Source organism: Pseudoliparis swirei, chromosome 5 (assembly GCF_029220125.1).
Source record: "Pseudoliparis swirei isolate HS2019 ecotype Mariana Trench chromosome 5, NWPU_hadal_v1, whole genome shotgun sequence".
Lineage (NCBI taxonomy): Eukaryota > Metazoa > Chordata > Actinopteri > Perciformes > Liparidae > Pseudoliparis > Pseudoliparis swirei.
In genome coordinates this window covers 6560063-6578510 of record NC_079392.1, presented here as the reverse complement: position 1 = coordinate 6578510, position 18448 = coordinate 6560063, and the positions used below count along the sequence as shown (strand labels likewise).

The 18448-nt window shown below is 42.6% G+C and overlaps 1 protein-coding gene across 1 annotated transcript in view; it reads left to right on the top strand.

Moving 5' to 3' along the window:
- LOC130194363 (uncharacterized) overlaps positions 1–18448 on the top strand; it is a 78821-nt gene that overhangs the window by 4949 nt on the left and 55424 nt on the right. Inside the window, exon 3 of the mRNA XM_056415341.1 lies at positions 4649–4696. Within this exon, the coding sequence (XP_056271316.1) occupies positions 4649–4696 (48 nt within the window). The remainder of the gene's footprint in view (positions 1–4648; positions 4697–18448) is intronic.

Below are 18448 nucleotides of genomic sequence, written 5' to 3'. Positions count from 1 at the left end.
GAGCTACCTCTCAAATAGCAATACCAATTAGTTTTAATGAGGGTTGCTAACAATGATAACACGTCATCGGCATGCAGCTGAAGCACAGCTGAAACGGCGAGGAGTGCCTCCTAATGGACTGGCAGGGATCCAGCAAGCTATCGTCCACCCGGACACCTGTCACCCACCCCCAAATGGCTCATTAGCATCTCCAACACTCCTTGAAGCAGTAGTTGTGTCGATACAACGGCCACTGATGCTTTTTGCACTGCGCCGCCCCGAAAGAAGTCCTCGCTCCGCTCCTCTTTTCTCAGATAATGAAATGTTCGCTTCCGTCGGTGGCATACATTCCTCCTTCTGTTCAGTCCCGGCGCTCATTGCTGCCCATGCTAATTACTGCCGACGCCAGCAGAATAGCATAATTACCACTGTCTCAGTATTTCGGCAGAATTTTTTCAAAAAGTTCGAGTTAAAAAGTGAGCGAGGAGAGGTGCGTTGGGGCGAGAATGTAAATTTAATCCGAGATTTTTCCCTTTCAGCTGCAACTTTTTTTTCACATGACTAATACAGATTATCTGCATGTAAACTAGTTCTTATATCGTGTGATGTGAAAATGCGCTTCAGGAGCGTGTTAGTTTGCATGGACACACGTTTATTTATACATAATGTAATGACTGTTCAACTACCTCAAATGGACGTCATGATAACCACATTGTGGTACCATGCCGCACCATGACCATGTGAATGCATACAAATGTCACAAATGAAATGACACAAATAACACAAATGACTATATGAACATCTATTTATTGAACTTTAACAAAACTGCAAAGTGCAAATGTAAAACAAATCTTTATTGTGGCATTTAGTCAAGCGCTTCTTTAATGTGTCTCGTCCATATATTGAAGCAATAATGATAACAAATAAAAAAAGATGTCATGCGCTGTAAACAATGCAACTAGTGGAGGCGGCAAGGTGCTCAGTGTTGCCAGATTGGAGATGGTGAAGTATCGTACCAAAAGCTCAAAATGGTCGTATTTGGAGGATACTTATCGTGTATCTGGCAACCCTGAGATCGGTCGACCAATGACTGATCTCTCTACAGTCAGAGCTCACGCAAGAAGGTGGAACGTAAGGGAGATACCATTTCCAAAACTTGTCAGGGCGTAATAACTAGTTTGTGAAAGACCCAGAGAAACACAAATATCCGACGAAGCAAAATCCCGGACGTTTTTGGAATCCCTGCCGGACGCATTTTTTAGATCTCAAAAAGAGGACATGCCCGGGGAAAAGAGGACGTCTGGTCAGCCTAATTTAGCTCATCGTTTTGGTTTCATGCCACACAACTTCACAACTCTTTATCGGTCCAGTTTTAGTCGCAGTGTGACACTGTTGTTGGCGAAAAAGTTTGAATTAACACAAGGTCCAAATCAAAGTAGCCTACAAACGGCAGACTGGCCAGGTTAGCAGCTAGCTTGTGAGCCTAGCTGTTCGTTGGCAGCTAGCTTGTGAGCCTAGCTGTTCGTTGGCGGCTAGCTTGTGAGCCTAGGCAGGTCGTTGGCTGAGCCTAGCTGTGTTCGTTGGCAGCCTAGCTTGTTAGCTGTTCGTTGGCAGCTAGCTTGTGAGCCTAGCTGTTCGTTGGCGGCTAGCTTATGAGCCTAGCTGTTCATTGGCAGCTAGCTTGTGAGCCTAGCTGTTCGTTGGCGGCTAGCTTGAGCCTAGCCTAGCTGTTCGTTGGCAGCTAGCTTGTGAGCCTAGCTGTTCGTTGGCAGCTAGCTTGTGAGCCTAGCTGTTCGTTGGCAGCTAGCTTGTGAGCCTAGCTGTTCGTTGGCGGCTAGCTTGAGAGCCTAGCTGTTCGTTGGCAGCTAGCTTGTGAGCCTAGCTGTTCGTTGGCAGCTAGCTTGTGAGCCTAGCTGTTCGTTGGCGGCTAGCTTGTGAGCCTAGCTGTTCGTTGGCAGCTAGCTTGTGAGCCTAGCTGTTCGGTTAGCAGCTAAAGAGCTAAACAGAACTAACACATGAGCAGCATGACTCCACAAGAAGGCGTTAACATCAGCTTTCCGATTTCACAGATCCAGCAGATCCAGGGGAAATGAATTAAATTGATGCACCTTACTCACTTTTGGACTTCATCTCTCTATCGAACGCCTGCTTCCAGAGTGCAGCACTAAATATGAACATCCATATCTAAACCTGCATCAGAGTGTATCGTAACTGCACGTTACCGCACTGATTACAACATATGAATCAGCTGTTATTACATACAGCGATTGGATATTAATGTTGTTGCTGCTGCTGTGTGCTTTGGCTCCCTTTGGATACTCCACAAGTGGGAGACAACATGCGACAGCAGCGCTTTCATCTGCAACACCCGGCTGTCAGAGTGAAGAGCCACTTCCATTAAGTGTGTGTCTTCCCGCTATACAATTATATACAGACACGCACGCTCAGGACTCTCTGCCGAGAGTGTGCGCCGATGCTACAAGGCTACTTTAGTTTTCTGTGTGTGTGTAAGTGAGGCAGACAGGGCGAAACAGAGAGAGAGCGTTCAACCTTTTAGAGTGCTCAGGGTAGGGAGCCCCTTTCCCTTTTACAGAACAGAAATCAGCAATTGACCTGTCACTTTTGCTCCGATAGCCATCTTTGGAAAGCAGGTCATGCACATATGTCTAAAGTGCCTCTTAACCGCATTTTATGAAGCCAGAAAATGTAATCCAATAATGATTTGATTTGCGCGCGAGAGAGAGGGAGAGAGAGAGAGAGAGAGAGAGAGGAGTGATAGCGAGTGCCGTTACCACTCCTCAGAGCAGCTTGAACAAAAAGGAAAAAGGGCAAATTCCACGTCTTTACTTAATTTCGCCCCCACACAACGGCATCGCGCAGATGTTGTCACTAAACAGCGGGCGGGCTGAGTTCAAACGCAACAAAACAGCGCTGGCATTCACTGCCACAACTGTTGATGCCCACTTCAGCACGTTTCCAGCCGAGGACGAGCTGAACGATCATCACCGGCACTGAGGCGAGCCATACGCTATCTTTTTTTAGACTGCCTCATTTGTGCCCCCATCCCCCGCTCCATCCCCCTCCACCCCCACCACACACACACACACAGGCTCTTCCATCCCATTTCAGCTTCCCAAAGACAAATAGCATGGCGCAAAACTAATTAGTAACCGGGAACTAGTTAGGAGATGCCCTTTGAAAAACATGTCCTGAGGCAGGATTTAAATATAGGGACAGAGTCAGTGACTGAGTGTGCCTAGGAGATCCCGGCCTCCAGGCGCGGCAGCACTTTGACCCCTTGACCCTCATTACAGGGAGTGCATTCCTAGAGGGGTGAAACCCCTCGCAGCACAAATGTGCAAGGGCATGGGAGGACTGTATGGCTCGCACCACAGCGGCCGAGCGTGGAGGCCTGGCGTGTCTCATCGCCCGGCCCATCGATGGCTTGACAAGACACAACACGAGGATGCAGGCTTTTGGGAAAGTAATGTCATACACATGTCACCCCGACGGATGAATGTGTTTTTCATTTTTCATGCATCTGCTTCTACGATTGAACTTAATGGGAACGGTATCCTTCGAAAAAATGTTGCTCTTGAGAATTTGTAACCCCATCCGTCAGGAATAAGATGCATAGTAGTCACAGGGAGGGCGGCGTTTGGGGGGTGGGGGGAGGGGCTGAGGGAGGAAGTGGAAATGCTAACAACTGGGCATGCTAGATATGGAATTAATTTGGTGGAGGGTGAAGCATTGACCAAAGTGTGAACACGGGAGAAACGCAGTGAGAAGATGAGTTTACATGCTGACGTGTATTATGCGAGTGTTTCATCTGTGACGGAATTGTGTGCTCATGTCAGCAAGCATGCACTTGCCTGTAAGTGTACATGCTTGTATTTCCCTTTAATTGCAACTTGGTGTAAATAGTGAGCCCCCCCTACCACCACCCACACACACACACACACACACACTCACGTCGTCTCTCATGGGTTGATAATTCTCATTGCTGCAAACAGACTTGGTTTACATTCATTAGGCCGACACTCACAGCAATCAGGCCACAGTGCCGGGGGCAGTGGCCCTCTCTATAAAATCGCATTGCCTAATAGCAGTGTTCTATAATTATATGCCATTAACATCTATCAAAACGTGCTCCTGCATGCCATGCATATTAGCAGCGTATTTAGCAGTTTGTGTTTGTATAAAATGCCCATCGTTATTATGAGCGTCCTCCGATAGTTAGCACCAGCTTGAAGGTTATTATTGACCACGTTATTTTCTGTCCCATGTGCAGTTCGGTCCTGTGAGGTGGTACAAAACGACATCCGCCGGGCGTTATGTATGTCTATATATTCATTATTATATATCTGCGGTGGCCAGGAAGTAGAAAACACAACTATGTTGGACAAAACTCACACAGAACCAAATAACGGTGTGAATACTTCTTTTCTTTTATGTTCAGAAAATGTGGTTGTTTCCCATTTTTTATATTGATATTAACACTTTTGGGGTGAAAATTGCAATCAGACTATTGTAATTAGCTTATTGAGCAAAACACAACAATGGATTTGTAACTCATTCATGTAATTTTTCAGAAAGTCATTCTTTAGAACTGTTGTTTTGATGATTTTGTCGGCACTAAAATGACTTTCAAATAATTGTTTCCTCACAGGGATGTGGGAGTGAAAACAATCTGCGCTGCATCATCTGCAAAGCCAAGGTAAGTGTATTGATGCGCGCGAGTTCGGAGAGGGAGGGTATTATGAAAATTCAATGAGAGATCTGATGATGTCTCATTCTTTTAATCTCACTTGTGTGAAATGTAGGTGGCAGGTTTTTAAACAAACACCGTTTAAGTCATTAAACAGTGTCTGCATCTCACAAAACAGATTTAAGCAGAGCAGATCCATAATACTAATGAGCAATCAGGTCTTTGTTTTGCCCCGTGATTTAGCTGATTTTCCAGCCGTTATTGCTTGTAAGCTGTCTTATATTCCTTATTATTGCAGCAGAGCACTCGCTGCGGAAAAAAGGAGAGACAGACATTAGAATATTTGGCAAAGGATACAGGCCATGTAATGACCAAATCTGTATTCATTTCATGAGCAGAAATTAATCACGCCTTGCTGTGGTACATTCCTAATGCAAATTTTCCCGTCAACACATCGGGTCTTGTGTTTGTGAGTTTGTTCGCATGACACGGCGGAGCTGATCTGTCATCACAGATGGGGTTGCATGCCGGATAAGGTGGCCACATCACTAACCATCTCAGATTAGGAAGTATGCTGTTGATGTGTTGTATGTATTCATGCTCGTGCCGTGGGTCAAAGCGTCAAAAACTGGCCACGGAGTGTTTTATTCATTGTTTGCTCCGCGGCGGCGGGGTGCGCTGCCTAATCTCGTGTCTATGTATGGGAGGGATCCGCTCCGAGTGGAAGGAAATGTCACAGTAACTCTGACAACGACCTTTCAGGATTTTAAAAGATATTTTAAACATGAAATCACGCGCGCACACACAGATTCACACACGGATGAAAGTTAAAAGAAACAGTCTGCTGGGAAGTCTCCACTGGTTGTTGTTATTCATTTAGGAATTTGTCTTTGTCTCCGTTTGGGGTCAAAGACTAATTGTTCCAGAGCGTCTCAATTACATACAGCTTGAGTTTGTTTCCAGCAGGCTGCTGAGCATGTTTGTGATCTTTGAATTCTTCTCAATTCTTCGACGTCTTTTTAAACGTGATGATACTGTGGTTGCTGGACATATTTTTCTAAAGCGGATAAAATAGCTTTTGTGCATATTTGTAATGACAGCATTCTCAATGTGGGGCGTTGGCCTTGGCAAAGGCCGACTTCTTATAGCCAGTGTCGCTATGAGACATGCTGGTAACCTTTGTGTTGTTCTACTGACTGTGGAACGTCTTAATCATATACAAACATTGAAATTAGTTGGTTATAAACCATTAGTGACTAGATTGATATTTGGGAGGACCCAAATGTATTCCAGTTTGACTAACACTCAGATGAGGATGCTAGTTAGCTGAACTAATTAGCTTGTTAGCTCACACTTTCTGATTCGTCAATCTAGCTAACACTAGTTAGCCAAGATAGGCTTGTTAGCTTTGACCTCAAAGGTGCTAACTAGTTAGCCAAGCTTTCTTCAAATAAGAAGCGTATTTTCATTCATTTTTTTAAACCTTCTGAGTAATTGGCAGCGCCCACACAGTGTGTCTGTCCTGCGTACCATAAAGGAGCTGGTGTACCTCGCTGTGATTGTCTCTCTCTTTCATTCGTCCAGTTGTGGTGACGGCAAATGGCTTCACTGTCAAAACTCACAAAGAATAGCACTTGAAAAGTGGAAGCTAGCAAGCCAGGCTAACTAGTTCCAGGGAATATGTAGGCCTATTAGACAATAAATCAAATCGACAGTTTCTCTTTCACGAAAAAATTGTTTCTACAAGAATACAATTGTAATCATGATAACTTCAAAATTGACCTTCGTTTTTTACTGTTACCGAGCTAGAACGCACCGTAATGTAACTCGATGCACTTTGTTAACAGCTGAAGACTCAGAACGGCGTTAAGGAGGAAACTCTTTTTGTCGGCAGACAAACAGCCTGAGCAGCCTGCATGGGAATGAAGTATAATATAATCGCCCTACGTGTGTGATTAAGATAGATAGATAGATAGATAGATAGATATATACTTTATTAATCCCCAAGGGGAAATTTGTCGTAGCAGTAGCAGCACCAATGAACCAAACACACATGAATAAAAAATAAAATATAAAAACAGGGATGAAAGATATAGATGCATACAAAGCAAAATATAAAATAAAATAGATATGTATATATACAACATATATGCATACACAATACACAATACTAATGACAATTAAACTAAATATAAAAACACCAAATATAGACAGTGTGCAAATGCAAAGTGTGTATGTGTGTAGTGTAAATAAAATAAATGAAATGTGTGAAGTGCAGATCAACATAGTCAGTTGTTCAGAATGTTGCTACGTGGTTAGCCCCGTTATTTAGCCGAGCAGGACTGTACCGCCAACCGGCTGCGAACAGCGAACTTAAACTAGGTCTCCTCATGCTAACGTTCACAATGTACGATTTCAGGGACCGCCGATTAGTCATTTATTAATGCCGATCTCCCAGTTGCATATTTTAATATCGGCCCCCTGTTAAAGATCACATGTGTTTGTCACTTGCCCGATGAGGGAACTGAATGAGGCGTTCCACTTGCCCGAACACAGACTTGACTTGCCACAGGCAAGCATTAATGTCGAGCCCTGCCTGCAACTATTCTCCGCTGCAGTTTACTGATGTGCTGTACAAAGTAGGGTCCCCACGATATATATGAAGTGAGGTTTTGGAAATGCTACCATGAGTTGTCATGTGAGCCAACAGGCTCTTACCTGACTGCAACGGTCTGACAGTATTTGGCTGCAGGCAAAACAAATAATGTCTAGGTGTTACAACCATTTTGGCTCTTCTACCTAAGAAGGCACATTTATTGCACTTGTGCAGCATCTCTAACTGACCGTTGCACTTGTCTTAGTCCATTGTACCGATGGCATCGTCATCAATTATGGATGCCCGGCAGAGACATCCCACGGAGAGTCCAAGCAGCCGTGAACGGGGGGGTTAGCAGCGGGGCTGGCGACGGCTGCCAGTGGCAGCGGTGCCATTTAGAGAACGATTGTTGGAAAGCTGTATATTGATATGAGCTCTGCTGCAGTAAGTTAATGCATCAGTATAATAACATTTTAATGTCGGCAGTGGCACGGCCATTTAATATGTGTCCTCAGAGAGATGTATATGTACATCAGCAACGACTGTAATGATGCTCGTGATAATCATTTGGTCCTGTGCTGCTTTCACTCCGAAATGCATTACTGCAATCACCCTTGGTTAACATTAAGAGGCTTTAGTCATTAAGAATTTGAGCAAGCAGTGCTCATCGTACGATCTCCATTGCCATTTCATCTTCTGGGTTTCTTTTCTTGACGATGCTGCTTTTCTTCCCTTATAAGTTGTTTTCCCCGTTTGCAACGTGGCATCAAATGTGGGCCATTTGGATGAGTTATGCTAATTTGTTGGGGCAATGAATGCATTAATTTCATTAGCACATAGCCTCAAAGCAATAATTACCAGAGTAGGTGTGTCACAAGCAATCATGTTCAAATTTGCCAGTTAATTATTAAGATTTTGTTCGGAGGGACCTGAATTTGACACAAGTCGCCGAGGGGGAAAAAAGAAGAAGAAAAAAAGAGAGAGAGGAAGAAAGTGAATGCATTCCAGTGGCCAAGGCAAGGTGCTTGTTGTTGAACACAGTGGGGGTGGCCACAGCATTGTGGGCCGACTGGCACGATTTTTGCATGTTGACAGCTCACATTCTGGACTAATTACCACAAACAGCAGAAGGCTAGCTGCTGCTCGGTCAATCCAGGAGGGTGTAATTATGAAGAAAAGGAGGTCCAGAGCCGCCTAATGGCCTCTGCTCCCTTTGAGCGGAGTCCGGTGGAGGAGAGGCTTGTTTGGGAGGAAGCACATTCACACTCCCCTTTCCCTGGCTCTGATTAGCCTTTGTCCGACACAGAGCCGGGGGTCAGGAGGACAGGTGTCTAATGATGCACTCCTAATAAATAAATAATAATTCTTCTTGGTTCCTCTCCTGATCATTTGCTATATTGGTATAATTGGGTTGGGAACATCCCTTTTCCAGTTCCTGTCTAGTAAAGTCAGTTTGGAATTTTCTCTGACAGGACACAGGCTTTAAAACAGTAAATAATGTTGCAACATATCTAGATTTTTTTTATCATGCAAACAATGGTTGAACAAAATGAGACGAACATTTAAAAACAACAACAAAAAGGTCAGAGACTCTATATTATTTATCGAGTTGTTTGTAGTTTTACATGGAAACCACTGCAAAATACATGTTGACATGCATTAGCTGTTTATGAAGGTTTATTGGTTTTTATTGGCGGGGGGGAATCCAGATGTTCCCTCATATTTCCAGACTTTCATTTCCTGGGAACACACACATCAAAATATGTCTTTCAACACAACGTTAAATCAGTCTCTCCCAGTGTTTTGAGCAGTCTTTATAGAGTGTTGCAGGGATAGTTTTGTTGGTCAATCCCAAATGTTAGCATCGCACTGGTTCCATCAACAAAAGGGCCAAAGGGATTTTTTACATCAGACGATTTCAGAAGAAAAACTTTGCCAAACAAAGGTTTATGACACTGACATGTTTTGTTCAGCAGAATACTCTTCACAAACGAACATCACTTTCATGATGTTTGAAGGGTGGAGGTTGATCAAACAAACTACAACACAGTCTCGAGAGGGCGACGACGCGCTCAAAGAGATCGGCGTGATGCCGTTTTGTCGTCTCATTTTTCTCACTCGTTAGCGATCGTTTTTTTGAAGACACGTAAAAGCTTCAGAATTCCCAAGACGTGTATCTACAGACACATTTGATACAGTCGAACAAAACCTTGAACTATCTTAATCTTGTGTTAATAACAGACAAAAAATGTAAACTTATTCCCGGCTTTTTGAACTCCTTTGGCACTCCATCACCGAGGGCATCTGCAACCTGGAAAGCCACGGCCGTCTACTTTTCCCTGCAGCAGATCATAGAAAGCATCTCCAGCCGTGGTAAAAGCTCGCACACAAATCCACATTTCGATTGTTGCTCCACTGTGGCTTGGACGGCACCTAATTCCACCGCTGGCTTGGTCAAAACAAATAGAGTATGGACGTAAATTAAGATGATTTGCCTAGAATGGAACATTTCTGAGTTCAAAATAGAATTGATGACGCCAGAGATTGTATCGTGTTAGCATTTTACAGCTTGAGTGCCCGTTGTGTGATTTATGTATCGCTGAATGAACTGGCTTTTTAAAAAGGTCGCGGGCAATTAAAGTCATAATATAGAACTCAGCGCAGACAGAGTGACCGTCTAACCGGAGAGCTTAGTTTAAACACCACGTTCATGTAACTTCAAATCTTCTGACGCGATCCTGCACGGTGTCTGAACCTTTCCCGCCCCGTGTCTCTCAAGTGTCTCCTTAAAAGGTGCTAGCACCCCTCTTTGACCAAATTTTTTTTTTTCATCATCACTTGATTTTATATGGAAATCAGATTATCCCTTGATTTTGATGAATGCAGCAGCTGCCAGACTCTTCATTTGACTAAAAGCAGTACATTCCGCCGAGGCCTCTCATATGTCACTAAGCCTCTGTCAGGACAGTACTGTGACAGAAGATGACACATGAAAGGAATTCCTCCTCATGGCTTTCGCAGGACAATGAGACATGGCCTTGAGGTAGTGTGTGAGTGTGTGTGTGTGTGTGTGTGTGTGGGTGTCACTGAGCAGTGAACCACGTTGGCATGTCAATGGACACACAACAGCAGAGAGCTATATCTCTTCATACAGACTTCCTTTCTTTCTTTTTTTTACAATAATGTACGCAAGTCATTTTTCCACATTTTGAAATGGAATTCCCTTTTTGTGGTGTAAGGAGACATAGCTACACTATATAAATACAAATATTGAATTATATTTTTGGACAATGTTTGACTGACAAGGCATGGCAAGGAGAAGTGGTTATAACTCATGTGGGGCGCAAACGTTCACCAATCAAGTACACAAAAATAACACTGAGGATATGTATGAAGTGTGTGTATGTATGTTTTAATATACTAGCATAAGTTGTTTTTGTTAATGTCAGTTCAGTTTTTAAGCTGAACTTTTTCATTCTCAAATAGTCTGTATATGTATAAGAGATGAGTGTGCAAAAAAAGGCTGTCTCCCACACATAAACTGTCATTTATAAAAATAAAAAAAAGAATAGACAGTGTGAATGTGTGCACCTCAAGTAGACATCAAACCATGCATAAAAAAAGATTTTCTCGAAATCGCTGCTGGGGCTACGATAAGAATGAGGCTAACTATAAAGCGAGAGACATAAAAAGTCTTTGTTTGCACAAATAGTCATGAATCTGCGTGGGGTTTCATGCAACTGACCCTTTATGATGTAAATGTAAATAGCATCTGTATTCAGTGCACTTCCCACACTAACTTTTGGCTGAAACTTGTGTCTCTGAGAGACTGAATAGTTGCAATTTCATCACCAGACAAAAAAAAAAAATACAGCATCTGGTTTTGTGGGATTAGGTTGCAAGCACAATGTAATAGCAGGGTCAGTCTGAAGCCATCATCTCAGACTTGGACTCTTGGTAATTTCACCCTTTTTTATTTAACCTCCATGCCCTCCCTCTCTTTCCTGCCATCCGTCCCCAAGCACAATTCATTTTTAGTTCCTGTTCGGGAGGGTCCTGAGGCTGATTCAATTAAGTTTCCTTTAATTGGCTTTCAGGCATCCAAACTGAAACTGATGGAGAATTAATAACAGCTCCAGTCGGTCTCTGTTTGCAACCTTGGAAACATCCCGAAAAGTGAAGGCTAAGTCTGGCCCATTTTAGTCGTTTGATAACACAGCTGAGGAGGAAAACGTGGACGCAGTTACTGTGTGGTCCACGATCCTGGAATGCAATTCATCTCTTTCTCAACGGCCTGGACGTGCGGCTTAAACTCGATGCCCACAATAACACAGCAGAGGACAAAGAGAACTCTGCACAAGTACAGTGGATCTAACCATTTCTGCTTCTGCTAGAGGAGCGCGTACCGTTCTCCAGACCCATTAAAACCATCAAGTAGTGATGAAAGATTAATAACGCCATGTCGTCCCATCAGGCCTTTACGGCGTGTCCAACTCTTATTTGTTCTTCGCCAAAGCAAATGTCAGACAAAGCAAACATAAGCCGGGAAAGCCATTTTTTCTGAAAGACGAGTCGTTCTCTGTGGGTCTGGCTCAGTCTGTGTCCAGAGAAAAGAGAAATCATTTGCAGATGCATCACTACATGTAGCTAACAAAAGACGGGTTGTGAGATGGCCGGGAAAGACAGCTGCTGAAATGAAGGTTTGAAGTTCACATTAGCAGCCACGGAATCAACTTTTCCTCTGACTCTACTTCCCCCCCAAGAGCCTGTCTTTGTCTTCAAACAGCGCCAAAGCAATCATTATGCTCAGACATAATGCACCATAATGACAGTAATTTCAGTATCAAATTTTCAAATGTTAGGCCCTAATTCATTGTGGTTAAGTAGCTTAGTTGTAACTCCCATTTTCTGCCCTTCTTAGCAGAGTGCTCAGGGAACGAGACGTCTGAGGGACCAGAGAGCGCCGCGTGGCAAACAGTCATTTAAATGCTGCAGAGTTTATCTGGAGTATTTTCTCTCACATTTGTTTCTATTTCTATTTTTTTTTACATTTATATATCCAACTTCTTTAAGCGCGGCTCTCAATATCAGCGGTTGAGCTAGCGCCTCGCAGCTAACTGCGCTCACAGATAACTGCGCTCGTAGCTAACAGTGCTAGCAACGGCAACAGTGCTGACACTGTTACCCCGACAGTGGTTACCCCGGGGGGAGGAGCAAGATGGTGGGCGCGGCGCACGCTTCAGTGTGACCGCCGTAGGCTATGAGCTGTTGAGCTGGTGGGGGCCCGGCCGACCCGGCTATTTGAACAAAGCACAAAGAAACTCGGATTACAAACCACACAGATTACATTCCCTACTCCGGTTACTCCACTTTATCTTTTACAAAGCAAGTCGTTGTTTCTGCTATATTAATGTGCTCTGAATATTGCATAGACAACCTTATAAGACAAAGGTTTACACATGGTAGCCAAAGATGCAGCAAATCCATAGCACACAACATTTTCACTCCATATACTTATATATATATATATATATATAAGTATATGGATCAAAGAGGACAAAAAACCAGAGTCGTTGAATTTGATATATATATACAGGACTGTCTCAGAAAATTAGAATATTGTGATAAAGTTCTTTATTTTCTGTAATGCAATTAAAAAAACAAAAATGTCATGCATTCTGGATTCATTACAAATCAACTGAAATATTGCAAGCCTTTTATTCTTTTAATATTGCTGATTATGGTTTACAGCTTAAGAAAACTAAAATCCTATCTCATAAAATTTGAATATTTCCTCAGACCAAGTAAAAAAAAGATTTATAACAGCAAAACAAAATCAAACATTTGAAAATGTGTTTCCAGGTGTTTCGAGTTAATTAGACGATTCAAGTGATTTGTTTAATACCCTACTAGTATACTTTTTCATGATATTCTAATATTTAGAAATAGGATATTTGAGTTTTCTTAAGCTGTAAGCCATAATCAGCAATATTAAAAGAATAAAAGGCTTGCAATATTTCAGTTGATTTGTAATGAATCCAGAATGCATGACATTTTTGTTTTTTTAATTGCATTACAGAAAATAAAGAACTTTATCACAATATTCTAATTTTCTGAGACAGTCCTGTATATATATATATCAAATTCAACGACTCTGGTTTTTTGTCCTCTTTGATCGTGAACCGAACATCTTGATCTGACAAAATAAAACATTTCTAAATATCGCCTTACACTCTGTAAACTTGCAAGGGAAATTTTTTTTTGTCACAGTGCCCACACACAGCTCATTGTGTTTAAAAAAAAATCTTCTTTTCTATAATACTTGGACAACAAAAAAAGCTATTCAGAGGAATGTAATAATTTTTTGTAACCAGCAGCAACACTGGTATTGCTTTCACGCCGAGCTTGCGTGTGAGTCACCGTGTCAGAATGTTTTTCTTGGAGACACCGGCACGAGAGCGGGAACTATACCGCCGAACCGGTTTTCAGCACTTCGCCGGGCGTTTTTCATGTCAATCTGTCGACAGGTTTTGTCAACGCCGGAGCATCGCGACCCGGCAAGACGCAGTCACAAAACATGTGTGTCTCAAGTTGTCTTTGTCCACTTCATTTGTCATTTTGTATTCCACGGGTTCGTACAATGTTTATCAGGACCCAGTTTGTAGTGACGCTGGGGATAAAGAGGATAACATTTTGAGTTTCACCATGAATGGAATTAAAGCATATTCATTTTTCACTATTAGTGAAATATAGTGGGTCAAAATGGTGGCCAATATGGTGGCCCAAAGCCCATTTGGGCCACCCAATAGGCTTTGGGCTATACCGTTGCTGTGGTGCGGATCAGTATTGTCATTATAGAGGCTCCTCGCAGCCATTATGCACGGAAATCTTTCGGTCCCAAACTGAGCTGTAAATTTTGAGAGAATCTGACACCCTTGCCCGAGGGTTACAGCAGAATGCTAACGAGGCCACGGCGACATTTCCATCACCATACAGTCAGCCGCGCCATACATCAGCTCCGCGCCGAACATCTCCCAGTCAGTGGCAATTCCAGACGCAACACTTTATGAGTACCCCCCGCCCCCCGCCCATATCTTCGCTGTAATGAATGAGGCCATTTAAACAGGATTTACGATATCTTTAAAACTTGATTGCTTAGAATTTGAGAATTATTCATAAGACTAAAGCATCATTTGTCACAGAGCGAGGGCTGTTTTGGTGGGGACAAATGGTTTTGTTGTAGTTTTTTCAAACAAACTCTGTTCACTCTTCAAATTCAGCCATTTGCATGCGCAGGCGTGTCCACGCGCCGGATGTAATTAAAGGGAATGAGGCTCAGGTGACAACTCGCAATCAAGTTGTCTTCATAATGTGCCGCCGCCGCCGAGCTACGGTAACAGATTAGGGATGCAAAATGATTGAGAATGTGCACACGTATTGTATGGCGCCTGCAACTTCTGCTGAAAACCGGAGAGCGCGGCGTCCGTACAGGAGGCGCGGCCGCGATTCGGATGCGTGAAAGGAAATGCTATGCGTGTCCGATTCGAGCCGGCTTAAAGGTGTTGAACTTGTCTCGTTTAACGGTACACTTAAGGAGTTATCTCCCTTCGAGTTACATTTCCCTATTTCCACCAAGAGAGAGAGGAAGTCGCTTCCTTGCCTTGTTACAAAGATTATTGTGCTCACTTCCTGAGGCAGTGTGACCGTGCTTTGTGTGCGATGCCCAGATCATCTCGTAATTACACAAGGATCCCGAGGCAGAGGGTGGGGACCCAAGTGAAGGACCAGTTCTCTCACACACACACACACACACACGAGCTGCTATAGCTCGGAGGCATCGCTTACTATTGCCACAGCCAAGAATGAGGCCTCTCTGGATAGATTTACACACGAATAAAATCAGCCTTATCTTGGCCCACACGTGAACGAGAGCTGATTACGCGGTCTGCATTTCTATGCTCAGATTGAAGAGTCCATTTTCTGTGGCCTATTTAAACTAATTCCAACCTGCTAACACAAGGATGTCCCGATCTGATATCCACTGCTTCGGGACCGTTCTGGAGGTTAAAGATGTGGGATGTGTTTTTTTTTCAGCGTTCACACACGCGGTGCGGTTAAATCATGTTACACTTGTTTAGCCACGAGCGAAAATGTTTTTGTGTCCTCGATTTTCACGAAAATTTGAAACACAATGAAAGACAATTGATACAAGCGGGATGTTTGGCACATTTTTCACTGGCTCTGTATCATTACAATGTGGGTCGTGTATTTCTAAAGATTAATGTCGAGAGGCCACTTTACTGCCATGCTTTTGCCCACGTGTGGCGTTCAGGGGACATATTTCAGGTTTTCAAAGAGAACAAAATAGACTTCTGAGTATCGAGCAAATGCAAAAGCGACAGTCTTTCTCACCTTAAAAACTTCACTAAAAATAGTGACATACTTTGTCTACTCAGTGGTCATTAACAAGCCCAGTGCATTCTGGTTGTTGTAGGTTGTCAACCTCTTTGAGCAAAAGGAAGTACCGCAGACATTTTGCTCTGACGTCTCACGTCAACAATTTCTTTAAAGTATTTGCGCCCATCTACTGCCATGACAACCTTGTTTTATGAAGAACCACCAATGCAGTGAAATACTTCCTGAACACCATTTCCCATGTCCTTTTTTCTCTTCTTTACCACAGTAATTATCGTTGTTCTAGACACGGCATAATGTCATTTTGTCACTTTCCTTACATCATTATTACCGCATCATTATCCCACAGACACACACAGCCATGAAGCGTTAACAGGCTGCAAAGGTAGTATAGTTTACATTTAACGATGTATTCATTTAACCGGCACTCTTTTCTTCCACAGTGACTAATAATTAGACCATTGTAAATCATGGTTAAATTATTGCATTGCGCCTGGCTTTGATTGGCATGAAGGGGCTGAATTAAGGCACTGCCTGGCAGATTACCTGATGCAGATTGTGTGTGTTTTTTTTGCTGAAATGTTTATTTGATCGCAGCCTTTTGGTCTCTCCGACCCATCACCAATTCTATGGGCAGCATCACAACACCTATATGTATACAAATACACACTTAGGTGCTGAGTCAGCTCAATCGTCCAATCTGTGAACTGCAGAGATTGGCTTGAACGTGCTCACGTCACCACAAAAAGGCATCAAAACGATACAAAATGACTCAATAGAACTAAACTAATGAATCTATAACATTCATATCACCTCAGAACTCTCCAGAGGTCAAAACTGAAAAAATAATTAGTGAATTTAACAGCAAGCATACTGATATATTTCTTAGTGTTATCAAACGTATTAAATCCATTCCATAAACAACAAAAGAGTCTAAAAAAACATGTTATTTAATGTCATTATACAGTAAACATGTCTACTTCCAATTCGGGGACAGGTCAAGGGTGGACCATCGCTCATTCCTAATTGACTTTATTTTTGGCAACATCCATATACTAATGCAAGAAACATTCTCTGGGTTTCAAAATGTTTCAAATGGCATTCTTGAAAGCATGCGGATAAGACATGAGTACATTTTGATTGGTCTAATACTCTTAAAGCCATTAAGGCTTAATTGTTTTCTGTATTACACATTATAATACCAACTGCCATGAAATTGCAGCTGCAAAAACCCCATGGTCTCCTATGTTCTAATTAGTTTACATTGTTTATCACTAATGGATTTTTCAATGTATTTTGAAGGCCAAAGTCATTGGTTTTAGTGCGAACAATGACCCGCTGATCACCTACAGGGCCACGGAGAGAGATGGAGTGGATGTGCGTTGGCTCTAAGTCATCTTAATAATTGAGTTTTAATTAACTTAGATGGGAATCACAAAGATTGACTCTGATCAATCTCTTTTTTTCTATTTTATGTTCAAATGATATGCCTTGTATATGTAATTATCTCAACTGTGGGGAGGTATTCCAAAACCAAAAAACTCTTTATTATCCATTAATTATTTTCAAAATAAATGTGTGAGTGGGTGTGTGTGTGTGTGTGTGTGGGTAAGGGACGCGTGAACACTCGGCACACGCGTGGGTGTGTGCTTTTAGAATCCCACCCAGTCATATTGCGTCGCCTCAGCAAAGCTCTTGATTAGCTGAGGTTTTATGTTTGGAATGGTCCATTTAATTATGTTATGTACGTGATGAAGGCCAGCCAAAAGTAATCACAAGGATTATTTACTCTTGCTAATTGAGGTTCAAATCTTAACACCACAACTAAAGGTTAATGGTCTCTTGGTATATTATTTACCGTCCGCACTCCAGAGGCTGGCCCGGCCATCACCCCCGGTGGAGGAGGGAGAGGAGACTCCACAGGTATAGTGGACGGTTGTATTACGCTACATGATTTGTAGCGTAATATTGACGGTAGTCGAACTTTGGATATTTAACTTTAAGCCTTTTTAAATACTGTACAACCTTCATTTTAATAATCTTACTTTGGCTCAGGTGTGACGCTCAGGTTTCCCGGAGCTTTTTTTCGGGGCAGGTGCAGCCCACCGCCGCTCCTAATCTCTCCTTTAACTAACCACGGATAATTCTCCATGCACATGTAAATCATAGAGCGCGCTCTAAAGTGAATTGAAAGGTAGAGTCGAAGTGACATTGTGTGATTAATTTCGCCGCTCTCTAAATGACCCTTAGCTCTGTCTTCATAGAAAAGCTGTTCTAATATTCTTTTCCAACAGTGATTAAAATTACAGAAATGCGAACCTGTAGGTTAATAAAAATGGTAATTTAACTAGTATCTGATTTAATTGACTCTGAAGAAGTACTTAAACGTGTTTGCACTCTGGAAAATCTACATGGCTCAGCGGCAAAGAAATTGGAATATCCAGCTGTCAAGATAAAACATTTGACTATTTCATCACTGTAATCTTCGAACGGTCTCTCTTTGTGCCGGTCTCCGTGGCTCACCGCTAATGTAATAAATCACCTCCATGTTTGGAATTGTTTCATGTGTTTTAGAGTAATTGTAATATACTTTAAAAGGCCCCAAGTGTGGTGATCAGCGGGTGTTCTTAACCTTTGTAGATTTGAGATTTAGAAAGTTTGACTCAAACTTCCACCCACATCGAACTTCTGCCGACATAGCGTTTTCGTTGGAGTGTAATGTAAAGATGGCGTGAGCATATCAGGACATT